The sequence below is a fragment of the Pygocentrus nattereri genome, chromosome 25 (genome assembly GCF_015220715.1).
Source record: "Pygocentrus nattereri isolate fPygNat1 chromosome 25, fPygNat1.pri, whole genome shotgun sequence".
Lineage (NCBI taxonomy): Eukaryota > Metazoa > Chordata > Actinopteri > Characiformes > Serrasalmidae > Pygocentrus > Pygocentrus nattereri.
In genome coordinates this window covers 511,219-526,493 of record NC_051235.1, presented here as the reverse complement: position 1 = coordinate 526,493, position 15,275 = coordinate 511,219, and the positions used below count along the sequence as shown (strand labels likewise).

At 50.0% G+C, this 15,275-nt stretch overlaps 1 protein-coding gene across 3 annotated transcripts; it reads left to right on the top strand.

The window, feature by feature from the left end:
• Nucleotides 1–971: 971 nt before the first annotated feature.
• Nucleotides 972–15,271, top strand: trmt1 (tRNA methyltransferase 1). 3 transcript variants are annotated; one of them, XM_037534439.1, is made up of 16 exons: nucleotides 972–1,065; nucleotides 2,197–2,587; nucleotides 3,332–3,518; nucleotides 5,577–5,764; nucleotides 6,701–6,816; nucleotides 7,340–7,452; nucleotides 8,300–8,448; nucleotides 9,434–9,517; nucleotides 9,594–9,663; nucleotides 12,044–12,178; nucleotides 12,311–12,396; nucleotides 13,460–13,568; nucleotides 13,819–13,895; nucleotides 14,296–14,415; nucleotides 14,587–14,701; nucleotides 14,946–15,271. In XM_037534439.1, the coding sequence occupies exons 2-16, from the start codon at nucleotides 2,223–2,225 to the stop codon at nucleotides 15,024–15,026; spliced, it is 1,995 nt and encodes a 664-aa protein (XP_037390336.1). In that variant the 5' UTR covers nucleotides 972–1,065; nucleotides 2,197–2,222; the 3' UTR covers nucleotides 15,027–15,271. The 3 variants fall into 3 exon arrangements, with proteins under 3 accessions (XP_037390336.1, XP_037390337.1, XP_037390338.1); XM_037534440.1 differs by lacking the exon at nucleotides 972–1,065 and adding an exon at nucleotides 1,631–1,898; XM_037534441.1 differs by lacking the exons at nucleotides 972–1,065; nucleotides 2,197–2,587; nucleotides 3,332–3,518 and having other exon boundaries at nucleotides 5,623–6,060.
• Nucleotides 15,272–15,275: the final 4 nt, after the last annotated feature.

Sequence of the window (15,275 nt, the reverse complement as noted above, 5' to 3'; positions counted from 1 at the left end):
ATGGTGGTGGTAATGATAGTGATGATGACAGTGATGGTGATGATGATGACAGTGGTGATGGTGGTGGTAATGATAGTGATGATGACAGCAGTGACAGTGGTGATGGTGGTGGTAATGATAGTGATGATGACAGTGATGATAATGGTGATGGTGGTGGTAATGATAGTGATGAGAGTGTTTATTGTCATATGTACAGAGGAAACAGGTTTCCTTATATACAATGAAATGCTTACTTTGCTCCTCGCTAAGAATGCCAGATATAACATTAAGAATATAAAGAGTATATATACAACCATATATATTAATCAAGAAATAGTGCAATGTATAAATTACAGTGGTATGGGTAAATAGTGCTGTGCCTTGCCGGGAACATGATTATCTGCAGCAGAAATGAGTAGTAAAGTGCAATTGTAAACATAATGATAGTGATGATGACAGTGATGATAATGGTGATGGTGGTAGTAATGATAGTGATGATGAGGACAGTGAAGACAGTGAGGATAGTGATGATGAGGATGGTGATTAATTTAATGATTATTTTAATAATTGTGATGCTCTGATTTTACAGTAACATATTTTATATACAGCTATTGTACAGCCAGTTGAGTGGTTATGGTATTTATCACCGTTTGCGTTTCCTCTGTAACTCCGGTTCTCACAGCTGGTCGTTTTCCCAGGTTTTTTCCCAGGTTTTATTCTTATTGATTAATTTATTCATGAGTCCACAGTTCAAAGTGATCTAAACCAGATTCTTTTGGCTCCTCATTAATATTATTACCCTATGATATTTGCATAATAGCCCCGCCCCCTGTTCTCTTGTCCGTCCGTGCAGCTGGTCCGGTTCGGATTAACCGCGGAGGAAATGATCGAGATCCGGGCTCGGTTCCAGCACCCACTGCGCACGCGCAGGACTCCAGCGCTCTTTTCCCAAACGCATTTCGCCTTTGGTCTCTCGCGGCTTCCGTAGGGAGGGGGCGCGCGTGTCCTGTGACGACAGCAGCCGCAGCAGCTCGTGCTAACAGAAGCGCTCACATGGCTCGGAGTCGCGGCGCGCGCGTCTGAGGGGTAAGAGGGGCTACGAGGGGGTCTGAGGGGCAGCAGGTCCGCCTGCGCGCGCCTGCGGGGGCACTCGGGGCAGCTTTAGGGCCGTTTAGCTGATGCTAAGTTGAGCTTGAGCTTCAGGGTGAAGTTAGCTTCTCAAGTGGAATTCTCCGGTCCACCTTAAATAGTGGCGCGGCTCGGTTACCTGCCAGCTCGGCAGCCCGAGGCGCCGGACTGTTTAAGGTGGACCGGAGAATTGTAAACCGAAGCTGGAGTGAAAGAAGCCCCAGTCAGTTTGGAGCTTAATTCCTTACCCGGCTTTAGTTTAATGCTGGGCCGCTTCGCTGTAACTCACACGGCCCACCTTAAGCGCCTCAGCGGCTCATTTTAGACCAAAGAGAGAAAAACATCGGGTGGAGCGGATCACACACACACACACCACCTCCACCACCACCTCACCGCGGCGCTCGCTCTCTTATCGCTCTTATTATGGTTCTGAATATCATCATCATCATCATCATCATCATCATTATTATTATTATTATTATTATTATTATTATGTTTTGTGTGTTTCACGTTATCCCCTTTAAATTTAACTCCACCCATTTACCAAAGTTCCTGCATATAAAGTGGTTCAGATGTTTAGTGTGAAACTCTCGCTTCTAGATAAACTTACTGAGTCAGAGCGGTTTACAGTGGTGGTGATGGGAACCAGACGTCCCTCTAAAAGCTCCTCACAGATATTTAGCATTTAGAAAAGAGAGAGTGCTGAAGGGGACAGTAGACCAGCGTGGTGCGTTTCAGCCAATCAGATCGCGTGGGCGGAGCTAACTCAAAGCTCTTTTAACTGTGCACAGGTAAATCTGCACCTGTAGGGTTTGTACTGCTGTATACGGTTCTATATAGAACCAAAAAGGATTATTGTATTATTACAATCTCAAGCTTGTACCGATCCCAGAACTCTGTTAGGTGCTATACAGAACCATACACAACACGTTCTCTGAAGAACCATGTCACCATGTAAAGAACCCTTTAAACATGCAAACAGTTCGCTGAGTGTTCCATATAGAACCACTGTCTTTACTAAAGAACCGTCTTTTTAAGAGTGTAGGTGCCATTGGTCATGAGCTCACTCCATGTTCCGTGTTCTGCCAGGTAAATCCAGATCCATTTGGGGTTCTATGCGTCTGACTGTGGTGCTGCTTGCGGCTCAGACGGCACTGAGGATCTCACCTCGACTGCTAACTTCTAAAGCAGCTGCGCTCAGGACCCCCCGGCCGGACCCTCAGAGACGGTTCAGGACCATGGAGACCAGCGAAGATCCTCAGGACCCCCAGAACGACGTCAATAAGTCAGAAAGTGATGTCAATGCACCCTCAGAACCCAGAGAACCAACAGAGGAATCACAAAGGAGCCTGGACGCTCCTGCGGAACCCGGGCTGATGCCAGGAGAGACAGTGGTCAGAGAGGGGAAGGCGGTGATTTTGTTCCCCAACGCTAACGAGGTGTTTTACAACCCCGTCCAGGAGTTCAACAGAGACTTAACGTAAGATCATCAACCAATCAGCTCTCAGTAGCAGTGACACTAACCAATCAGCTCTCAGTAGCAGTGACACTAACCTATCAGCTCTCAGTAGCAGTAACACTAACCAATCAGCTCTCAGTAGCAGGAACGCTAACCAATCAGCTCTCAGTAGCAGGAACGCTAACCAATCAGCTCTCAGTAGCAGGAACGCTAACCAATCAGCTCTCAGTAGCAGGAACGCTAACCAATCAGCTCTCAGTAGCAGGAACGCTAACCAATCAGCTCTCAGTAGCAGGAACGCTAACCAATCAGCTCTCAGTAGCAGGAACGCTAACCAATCAGCTCTCAGTAGCAGTAACGCTAACCAATCAGCTCTCAGTAGCAGTAACTCTAACCAATCAGCTCTCAGTAGCAGTAACGCTAACCAATCAGCTCTCAGTAGCAGGAACGCTAACCAATCAGCTCTCAGTAGCAGGAACGCTAACCAATCAGCTCTCAGTAGCAGGAACGCTAACCAATCAGCTCTCAGTAGCAGGAACGCTAACCAATCAGCTCTCAGTAGCAGGAACGCTAACCAATCAGCTCTCAGTAGCAGGAACGCTGACCAATCAGCTCTCAGTAGCAGTAACGCTAACCAATCAGCTCTCAGTAGCAGTGACGCTAACCAATCAGCTCTCAGTAGCAGTGACGCTAACCAATCAGCTCTCAGTAGCAGTGACTCTAACCAATCAGCTCTCAGTAGCAGTGACGCGCTGCCCCCTGCAGGTGTGCGGTGGTGACGGAGTTTGCGCGGGAGGTGCTCGCTCAGAGAGGTGTTCGCATCGTCGTTCCCGGGGAGACGGACAGAGTGGTGGTCCGTCTGGCGGATGAGAGGAACGGCGGGGAGGGAGAGGGAGAGGGAGAGGAGAGGAGGGAGGAGTTTAGGACCGCGCCTGTCGGGAAGCGCTGCGAGGTGAGGAGGTTCCACCTCTTATGACTCTGTGCTTATGAACATGTATGCTAATGAGGCTAATTAGCATGTGTCTCCATGACCAATTAGCTTGGTGCTAACTGTATGCTTGAACTAGCGTGTCTCTCTGCGTGTCTCTCTGTGTGTCGCTGTGTATGTGTCTCTCTGCGTGTGCGTGTCTGTGTGTGTGTGTGTGTGCGTGTGTCTCTGCGTGTGTCTCTCTGTGTGTGTGTGTGCGTGTGTCGCTGTGTGTGTCGCTGTGTGCGTGTGTGTCTCTCTGCGTGTGTCTCTGCATGTCTGTGTGTGTGTCTCTCTCTCTGCGTGTCACTGTGTGTGTCTCTCTGCGTGTGTGCGCGTGCATGTCTCTCTGCGTGTGTCTCTCTGCGTGTGTCTCTCTGCGTGTGTCTTTGCGTGTGCGCGCGTGCGTGTGTCTCTGCGTGTGTCTCTCTGTGTGTGTGCGCGTGTGTCTCTCTGCGTGTGTGTCTCTGCGTGTCTCTCTGCGTGTGTGCGCGTGTGTGTGTCTCTGCGTGTGTCTCTCTGCGTGTGCGCGCGTGCGTGTGTCTCTGCGTGTGTCTCTCTGCGTGTGTGCGCGTGTGTGTCTCTCTCTGCGTGAGTGCGCGTGCATGTGTCTCTGCGTGTGTCTCTCTGCGTGTGTCTCTCTGCGTGTGTCTCTCTGCGTGTGTCTCTCTGCGTGTCTTTGCGTGTGCGCGCGTGCGTGTGTCTCTGCGTGTGTCTCTCTGTGTGTGTGCGCGTGTGTCTCTCTGCGTGTGTGTCTCTGCGTGTCTCTCTGCGTGTGTGCGCGTGTGTGTCTCTCTCTGCGTGTGTCTCTGCGTGTGTCTCTCTGCGTGTGCGCGCGTGCGTGTGTCTCTGCGTGTGTCTCTCTGTGTGTGTGCGCGTGTGTCTCTCTGCGTGTGTGTCTCTGCGTGTCTCTCTGCGTGTGTGCGCGTGTGTGTGTCTCTGCGTGTGTCTCTCTGCGTGTGCGCGCGTGCGTGTGTCTCTGCGTGTGTCTCTCTGCGTGTGTGCGCGTGTGTGTCTCTCTCTGCGTGAGTGCGCGTGCATGTGTCTCTGCGTGTGTCTCTCTGCGTGTGTCTCTCTGCGTGTCTTTGCGTGTGCGCGCGTGCGTGTGTCTCTGCGTGTGTCTCTCTGTGTGTGTGCGCGTGTGTCTCTCTGCGTGTGTGTCTCTGCGTGTCTCTCTGCGTGTGTGCGCGTGTGTGTCTCTCTCTGCGTGTGTCTCTGCGTGTGTCTCTCTGCGTGTGCGCGCGTGCGTGTGTCTCTGCGTGTGTCTCTCTGTGTGTGTGCGCGTGTGTCTCTCTGCGTGTGTGTCTCTGCGTGTCTCTCTGCGTGTGTGCGCATGTGTGTCTCTCTCTGCGTGTGTCTCTGCGTGTGTGCGCGTGTGTGTGTCTCTGCGTGTGTGCGCGTGCGTGTCTCTCTCTGCGTGTGTCTCTCTCTGCGTGTGTCTCTCTCTGCGTGTGTCTCTCTCTGCGTGTGTGCGCGCGTGTGTCTCTCTCTGCGTGTGTGCGTGTGCATGTGTCTCTTTGCGTGTGTGCGCGTGCATGTGTCTCTCTGCGTGTGTCTCTCTGCGTGTGCGCGCGTGCGTGTGTCTCTGCGTGTGTCTCTGTGTGTGTGCGCGTGTGTCTCTCTGCTGGTGTGTCTCTGCATGTCTCTCTGCGTGTGTGCGCGTGTGTGTCTCTCTGCGTGTGTGCGCGTGCGTGTGTCTCTGCGTGTGTGCGCGTGCGTGTGTCTCTGCGTGTGTGCGCGTGCGTGTGTCTCTGCGTGTGTGCGCGTGCGTGTCTCTCTCTGCGGGTGTGTCTCTCTGCGTGTGTCTCTCTGTGTGTGTGTGTGCGCGTGTGTGTCTCTGCGTGTGTGCGCGCGTGTCTCTGCGTGTGTGCGCGTGTGTGTCTCTCTGCGTGTCTCTCTCTGCGTGTCTCTCTGCGTGTCTCTCTCTGCGTGCGTGTGTCTCTGCGTGTGTGCGCGTGCGTGTCTCTCTCTGCGTGTGTGTCTCTCTCTTCGTGTGTGCGCGTGTGTGTCTCTCTCTGCGTGTGTCTCTGTGTGTGTGTGTAGGAGGGTCTGCGTGTGTTAGAGGGACTAGCCGCATCTGGTCTGCGTTCCGTCCGGTTCTCTCTGGAGGTTCCGGGGCTGAAGAGCGTAACGGCGAACGACTGCTCCGCTAAAGCAGCCGCACTGATCGCCCGGAATGCCGCACACAACAACGTCACACACCTGCTGGAGGCCAGCCAGAGAGACGCCAGGTCACACACACAGTCACACACACAGTCATACACCTGCTGGAGGCCAGCCAGAGAGACGCCAGGTCACACACACAGTCACACACACACACAGTCACACACACAGTCATACACCTGCTGGAGGCCAGCCAGAGAGACGCCAGGTCACACACACAGTCACACACACACACAGTCACACACACAGTCATACACCTGCTGGAGGCCAGCCAGAGAGACGCCAGGTCACACACACAGTCACACACACACACAGTCACACACACAGTCATACACCTGCTGGAGGCCAGCCAGAGAGACGCCAGGTCACACACAGTCACACACAGTCACAGACACACACACACACACACACACACACACACAGTCACACACCTGCTGGAGGCCAGCCAGAGAGACACCAGGTCACACACACAGTCTCACACACACACACACAGTCTCACACACACACACACAGTCACACACCATATCCTACATTTTTATTGTATATTTTCCACCTTTTACTACGTTTATGAAGTTTGGAGTACCAAAATTAGTCGTAATTCATTTTTACCTAATTATTTTATTTGTCACCATTAAACAGGCGACTGTGTTTCTAAGACTGATATGTAAATGAGCTGTGTTTTGGTTGGTCTTTTGAGAAACACTCAGAGCTGGAGCACTACTGCTGCAGTGTGAGCCTACATTCAGCATTCCTGCAGCAGTTCAGCCTCGCCCACTCACACTGAAGTTATAGGGATGTGTTTCAGCCCGGAGACACAATACAGGGCAGCCAATTCAAACAGAGCTCATTTACATATTTCAGTGTTAAAGGCACAGTAGCAGCCTGTGTAGTAAAAGGCTGGAGAGGCTGGTCGGTGCCTCTGACTTGTAACCGATTTTGGTGTCTGTTGTCTTCCGGCCGTGTCTCTCCACCCGGCGCTGACTGTTCGTTCTGTTGTTGTTTAGCATGTTGATGTACGAGGCCAGAGGAAAGAAAGAGTGCTATGACGTCATCGACCTGGATCCATATGGAAGCCCCGCCCCCTTCCTGGACGCTGCGGTCCAGGCCGTCAGTGAGGGAGGTGAGTTTAGGTCTCATTCCAGTTCAGCCATGAGCCGTTATCCCCTCCACTGAGACTGCTCTGCTCTCATTGATCCATATGACCTCTTTATGAGGCTCTATAACTGCTGTATGACCCTTTTTGACCCCATGTGAACCCTGTATGCCCCTTTTTGCCCTCATAGGATCCCTGTAGGACCACTCTATGACCCCCTTTATGACCCCTGTACGACACTTTATGGCTGCTGTATGGCCCGTGTATGAACCATGTATGGCTGCGGTATGATCCCTGTACAACCCCCCCATGTGGTCCCTGTATGACGCTATACGACCTCTGTATGACGGCTGTACGACTGCTGTATTAGGCTGTACGCTGTGTAATGCTGTATGGCATTGTATAACCGCTGTATGACTCCTGGATGACTGCTGTATGTCCCCTGTATGACGCTTTATGATGCTGTACAGCCCCTGTGTGACTGCTGTATGACTGCTATATGACCTCTGTATTTTGTATGACACTGTATAACCCCTGTATAACCCCTCAGGGCTGCTGTGCATTACGTGTACGGACATGGCGGTGATGGCGGGGAACAGCGGAGAAACCTGCTACAGTAAATACGGCTCAGTGTCCATCAAGTCCAAGTACTGCCATGAGATGGTGAGGAACCTTCAGTCAGGAGAACCTGTATTACTGTTGATGTGTATTGAAGTCCTCAGTCTGAGTTCCGTTCTTCATACACATACAGAGCGTCGACTCAGTGACTGTTTCACCAAAACGCTTTTGTAAACTGAGCGGTGCTCTTCTTGGGTTGTGCCTGTGTAAGCAGTGTCCTCACCAATCGGAAGGCGGGTGTGGTTTGTCCCGCCCACTCAGCTCTAACTAAACTGTGTTGGGTCTCTGTGGTGGAGCTCAAGCTACCAAGCGAATTTAAACTGAGGTTTGAAAAGTCAGATATAGACAGATTTTAGAAATGTGGGGGATTATTATGTGATTTAAAATCTGTAACAGCCAAAACGGACGACACGGAGAGACGGATGTTCTATTAGAATTTATTCTGTAATGTTTTGGCAATTTGGCTCCTTCTGTCTCCACATCTGGTCTTCAGGATGTCTGTGTTCATCACTCATCTCGTTCTGTTTGTTTGGGTATTAATCATCATTAAAATGATGACGGTGGCATCTTTCCTAAAGCAACATTTTACCCTGAGAGCACAATTCAGTTAACGAGTGCACCGAATGCTCCGTTTGTCATTGTGTTTATCAAGGTTATAAACGGACCTGCAACACTATATTTTATATAAAAACAACTTCTTTAGGTAATCAGTAACTATAACTTATCTAATTTGCACTGTCAGGGTAACCAAATAAAGCCACGCCCACTTTTTATAGCCCCTCTCCCTCTCAGAAACTGGTGAAGATTGTAGGTCTAATATTCTGCAGAAGGTGGTCTTTTCCTGAAAGGATTAACATGTTAAAAGCTGTTTATGTCCGTGTTGTTTCTTTAGGCCCTGCGGATCATCCTGCACTCTCTGGATCAGCGCGCCAACGTTTATCAGCGCTACATCGAGCCTCTGCTGAGCGTCAGCGTCGACTTCTACATCCGAGTGTTCGTCAGAGTCCGAACAGGGCAAGCTAAAGTCAAAAACTCAGCCAGGTAATATATATTCTCACACAACAGACTGAAGATATACACTCAGATGGGGAATATATAACCACACACAACAGACTGAAGATATACACTCAGACGGGGAATATATATTCTCACACAACAGACTGAAGATATACACTCAGACGGGGAATATATAACCACACACTACAGACTGAAGATATACACTCAGACGGGGAATATGTAACCACACACTACAGACTGAAGATGTACACTCAGACGGGGAATATGTAACCACACACTACAGACTGAAGATATACACTCAGACGGGGAATATATATTCTCACACAACAGACTGAAGATATACACTCAGACGGGGAATATGTAACCACACACTACAGACTGAAGATGTACACTCAGACGGGGAATATGTAACCACACACTACAGACTGAAGATGTACACTCAGACGGGGAATATGTAACCACACACTACAGACTGAAGATATACACTCAGACGGGGAGTATGTAACCACACACTACAGACTGAAGATATACACTCAGACGGGGAGTATGTAACCACACACTACAGACTGAAGATATACACTCAGACGGGGAGTATGTAACCACACACTACAGACTGAAGATATACACTCAGACGGGGAGTATGTAACCACACACTACAGACTGAAGATATACACTCAGACGGGGAGTATGTAACCACACACTACAGACTGAAGATATACACTCAGACGGGGAGTATGTAACCACACACTACAGACTGAAGATATACACTCAGACGGGGAGTATGTAACCACACACTACAGACTGAAGATATACACTCAGACGGGGAGTATGTAACTGCAGAACAAATGTCAAAACTTTCAGTCAAAAGTTTGAACAAGTACATGTTTTCTAAATAAAAACAATGCTTAAATGTGATGTTTCAGCATATTTTAGAACACTTATCATTTTATATATTATTTGTAACTGTGCTGCTGTAATACGGGCCTGTGTGTGTGTTTGTGTCTTACAGTAAGCAGGCTGTGGTGTATAACTGTGTTGGCTGTGGTGCGTTTCACCTGCAAAGGATGGGAAAGAGGATTTCACAGGGCAAACAGTAAGTGACTCACTATTACACACTCAGGCAGTGTTTATACAACCTTTATTACTGTTTAACAGCGTGTTTCTTTCAGTATGAAGTACTCAGCTGCTACAGGACCACCTGTTGGACTCAACTGTGAACACTGTGGTCAGAGATACCAGGTACCATCACATTTACACAACCAGCTACATCACATTTACACAATCAGCTACATCACATTTACACAATCAGCTACTTCACATTTACACAACCAGCTACTTCACATTTACACAACCAGCTACGTCACATTTACACAACCAGCTACGTCACATTTACACAACCAGCTACGTCACATTTACACAACCAGCTACGTCACATTTACACAACCATCATCATCATCATCATCATCATTAACAGCTTAGTCAAGACGGGGTCGCAGTAGCAGTTGGGAGAGCAGAGAATCCCAGATGACCCTGTCTCCCCAACTTCCTCCAGCTCATTCCCAGGGACCCCAAGCCGCTTCCAGGCCAACTTGGAGATGTAATCCCTCCAGCGGGTCCTAGGACGATCCCGGGGCCTTATGCCAGTAGGCTGTGCCTGTTACACCCCACCAGGAGGCCTCCAGGGGGCATCCGAATCAGATGCCCGAACCACCTCAGCTGGCCCCTCTCAATGTGGAGGAGTAGCGGCTCTACTCATTCTCATGAGTCTCATTCTTTCGGACATTACCCACAGCTCATGGCCACAGGTGAGGGTCAGGATGTAGACCGACCGGTAAACAGAGAGCTTCTCCTTATGGCTCAGCTCCTCTTCACCACTACAGTCCGGTACAGCGACCGCACTGTCCCAGCCTGCGGCCGATCCCACCATCCCTCTTCCCATCACTCATGAACAAGACCCCGAGATACTTAAACTCCTCCACCTGGGTCAAGTCCTTTCCCCTTACCTGGAGTGGGCATGCCATCCTTTCCCGGGCTAAGACCATGGACTCAGACTTGGAGGTGCTGATCCTCATACCAGCCGCTTCACACTCAGCTGCAAACCGCTCCAGTGAGAGCTGGAGGCATCCATGTGATTCAGCCAAAAGAACAGCATCGTCTGCAAATAGCAGAGACGCCACCCTCCAGCCTCCACACATAATGCCCTCCTGACCTTGGTTATGCCTTGACACCCTGTCCATGAATATCACGAACAGGAGTGGAGACAGGGCACAACCCTGCCGGAGTCCAGCGCTAACACTGAAAGGGTCTGATTTAATGCCGAGTATACGGACACAGCTCTCACTCCAGGAGTACAGAGATCGAATGGCCCAGAGTAGCAGCCCCGGTACCCCATATTCCCGGCGGACCTCCCAAAAGATACCTCAGGGAGCTCGGTCGTAAGCCTTCTCTAAATCCACCAAATGCATGTAGACTGGGTCCTCAACAATCCGCGAGAGGATGAAAAGCTGGTCCATTGTTCCACGGCTGGGACGGAATCCGCATTGTTCCTCCTCAATCTGAGGTTCTACTATCGGACGGAGTCTCCTTTCCAGCACCATGACATAGACTTTCCCAGGGAGACTGAGCAGTGTGATACCCCGATAGTTGGCACACACCCTAAGGCCCCCCTTTTTAAAAATGGGGACCACCACCCCGGTCTGCCAGTCCAAGGGTACTGTTCCTGAAGTCCATGCAATATTGCAGAGGCGTGTTAGCCATGACAGCCCCACAATATCCGGAGCCTTAAGCATCTCTGGATGAATCTCATCCACCCCCGGTGCCTTGCCAACTACCTCAGTGACCTCCACCAGGGAAATGGAGCTTGACCTGCCAGAGGCCTCCGCCCCTGACTCCTGTGATTTGAGGCATGTGTTCCGGGTTAAGGAGTTCTTCAAAGCGACAGTATCCTCATTAGAAGTCACAGTTTCTCCACCCTTGTCAAATACAGCTTGGGTGCAGCCCCCGCGACCACTCCTGAGTCGCCGGACCATTGTCCAGAACCTCCTTGAAGCCAACCAGAAATCTCCCATGCCCTGGATTTTGCGTCTGCCACCGTTGCGGCTGTCACCTTTTTCGCCTGTCGGTACCTCTCTGCTGAGTCGGGAGTCCTTCGGGCCATCCAGTCCCTAAAGGCCTCTTTCTTCAGCTCGATGGCCTCCCCAGAAGTCCAATAACAATTCACCATTCGGGTTTAGATCGGGCAGGCCGTTCTTCCCAATCGCCTCTCCAGGTCTCCCAGTCATTGCCAACATGAGCATTGAAGTCCCCCAGTAAGACTATGGAGTCTGTAGGCGGGACCATTTCCAGAACCCCACCCACTCGCTCCAGGAAGGCCGAATACTCTGACCTGTTGTTTGGTGCATAAGCATAAGTTTTCCTCTCTGTGAATTTAATTCATATTGAGGCAAACCTCTCGTCTACCGGAACAAACTCCAACTGCACGGCCGCCAGCCGGGGACTCATGTCTAGCTGGCTGTGCTCGTTACTTTGGGTATTTAGATTATTTATTTTTATTAACAAAGTCAGTAATCTGTATTTGCACTAACTGACCTGTCCACACTTCTCTGTCCCTTGTTAAAAGCTTGGCGGTCCATTGTGGGCAGAACCCATCCATGACACAGAGTTTGTTCAGAAAGTTCTGGCGGCGGTCTCAGGGAACCCCTCTCGTTTCGGGACGTCTAAACGCATCGAGGGCGTTCTCAGCATGGTCACGGAGGTCAGTGTGAAGGTCACAGCAGTTAGAGCAGGATTAGGCTCAGTTTTGGACTGAATTATAGTGTCAGTAGTGATTCGGTACTAAAAACGTTTAATCCTAATCCACGTCTGGAATCTGTTGTCTCTCCTGCAGGAGCTGCAGGATGTTCCTCTGTATTATGTGCTGGACCAGCTCAGCAGCACAGTCCACTGCAACACGCCGTCCATGCTGCAGTTCAGGTAAATACAACTGACCTGGTAAATGACCTTCATAGCTGTTGAGTGAAGAAGTCAGTCTAAATGTAGATGTTGTGATGTACTGTGATGGTGATGATTCTTGATCATGGTGATGATAGTGATGCAGTGGTGATGATGGTTACGGTGACTGGTGATTTTGATAGTGATGGTGGGGTGATGATAATAGTGATGGTGGTGGTAATGCTGATATTTGCTATGGTGATTTATAGGGATGGTTACTGTGGTAGTGATGGTTAAGGTGATGGTGGTGATGCTGATAGTTACTGTGATGGTGTTGGTTAAGGTGATCATCAAAGTAACTATCAGCATCACCACCACATCACTATCACAGTAACTGTCATCATCATCACAAATGGTGGTGATGGTGTTGACTGTGATGCTGATGCTAATGCTGTTGGTTGTGATGAAGACGATGGTAGTGGTGGTGATGGTGGTGACCGTGATGATGACGTTGGTTGTGATGAAGACAGTGGTGGTGGTGACCGTGATGACGACGCTGGTGATGACATTGGTTGTGATGAAGACGATGATAGTGGTGGTGATGGTGGTGACCGTGATGACGACGCTGGTGATGACGTTGGTTGTGATGAAGACGATGGTAGTGGTGGTGATGGTGGTGACCGTGATGACGACGCTGGTGATGACGTTGGTTGTGATGAAGACGATGGTAGTGGTGGTGATGGTGGTGACCGTGATGACGACGCTGGTGATGACGTTGGTTGTGATGAAGACGATGGTAGTGGTGGTGATGGTGGTGACCGTGATGACGACGCTGGTGATGACGTTGGTTGTGATGAAGACAGTGGTGGTGGTGACCGTGATGACGACGCTGGTGATGACGTTGGTTGTGATGAAGACGATGGTAGTGGTGGTGATGGTGGTGACCGTGATGACGACGCTGGTGATGACGTTGGTTGTGATGAAGACAGTGGTGGTGGTGACCGTGATGACGACGCTGGTGATGACGTTGGTTGTGATGAAGACAGTGGTGGTGGTGACCGTGATGACGACGCTGGTGATGATGTTCTCTCTCTCCTGTGCTCAGGTCAGCTCTACTTCATGCAGGGTACAGAGTGTCGTTCTCTCATGCCTGTAAGAACGCCGTGAAGACCGACGCCCCCGCTGGTGTGCTGTGGGACGTCATGCGCTGCTGGGTGAGCGATGCTGTGTGTGTTTGTGATGAATCGTGTTCATTGTGAGCAGAAGCAGATTAAATAGGTCACTTTAGATCTCAGACGGACTTTAAAGCAGCTCCTACAGTCTCTGATCTTACTGAGATCTGGTCTCCGCACCATGTCCTGAAGAGCATCGTCTGTGAAGATCCCGACTGAAACACTGAGGAACGTGCAGTTCACCCTCTGTAACGTCCTGCTCTGTCTGTCTGTCTGTCTGTCTGTCCTCAAGGAGAAGAGCAACCCGGTGAAGAGAGAGAGACTATCAGAAACCAGCCCAGCTCTGCGAATCCTCTCCACAGAACCCACGTAAGCTCCGCCTCCAGGACTCATCATCTACAACTAACACTGCATCGCACTGCAGTTAATACTGGGCTGAAACTGACAGTGTATTAATATTGAGTCGCACTGTCCGTGTAGATCAGGTGGCGGAGTTCTGGTGCAGTTGAGCTTCAGTGTAAAGAACAGCTGACAAAACTGACCAACTGACCAAAATGAAGGTTCATGTTTTTCTGTGGGCAGTGATGATATGCGACATATCTTAAATGTTATAAATGAACACAGATACACACTTTTCTCTTATTGTACATGGTGAAGATGTACAGCACATGGTCTCTGAGTGAGTATGTATGTATATAGCGTATGTTGCTGATATGTGGTGTATATAGATGAGTGTGTGTGTGTGTGTGTGTGTGTGTTTGTGTTTCAGCCTGCAGGCGAGTTTCGATGTCAGAGACGACGCGAACCCGCAGTCACGCAAACGCCACCTCACGCGCTTCCAGGAGAACCCGCAGGCCAACTGGGGTCCTAAAGCTCGCGCCAAGGCTGGGTGGGCACACACACACACACACTACAGCTTGTATTACAGCCATGCTACTAGGCATGACGAGCTGAGTAAGAGCCTTATAGGTGATAAAATCACTGTAAAGCCTGTTTCCTCGCTCTCGGCCTGCTTCAGCATCACACACTCCTGTGAATGTTTCTGTGTGTGTGTGTGTAGCGGCGGTGTGTCCTCTGAGCTGGAGGACCGGAGGAAACAGTTTCAGGGAAAGCGGAAGACCCAGATCACCGACTCCGCCCAGCTCAAAAACTTCCCCTGCAAGAAATTCCGCAAGGTACGGAGTTTCCACGCACTTCTATTTCCTAATGAACGTTTTATAAAAGCAGCGTTCCGATAACAACATAGATGAAGAGCAAGGAACATAAAGTGATTAACGATGGAACAAAATCCTTCAGGTGTTCACTTTCTACAAACCTGTGACTGGACGTTTAAGCTGCGCTGTGTCCAGACTCAGTTTCTGTAGGTTAAAGGCCGTATTGAAGTGTACGAAGTTCTTTACGGTGCGTGTGGTGTTTCAGGGCTGCTGCACGTATGGAGAGAAGTGCTGTTACTCCCATGATCCTCAGCATCTCACCAGCCAAGAAGAAAAGATGGAGTGACGAGTCTATCCATCTCCTTCCTGCAGTGACCAGTCGGAGTCGCCCGTTAGGCTGAACGAGCACTGGACGTGTTTTACTTTCCATTTAGGAGTTTATGTTTAAATGAAGGTGCAGATCTGAGTCGTGCTGAGCACCGAGGGTCTGTGCTGACCACTGCACGTGTGTTGTACAGAGTTGATGTTCAGGCTGTTCTGCATTGTTTGCTTTTATTTCGTTTTGCCTGGCTAATAAACTCGCCGAACGTCCGTC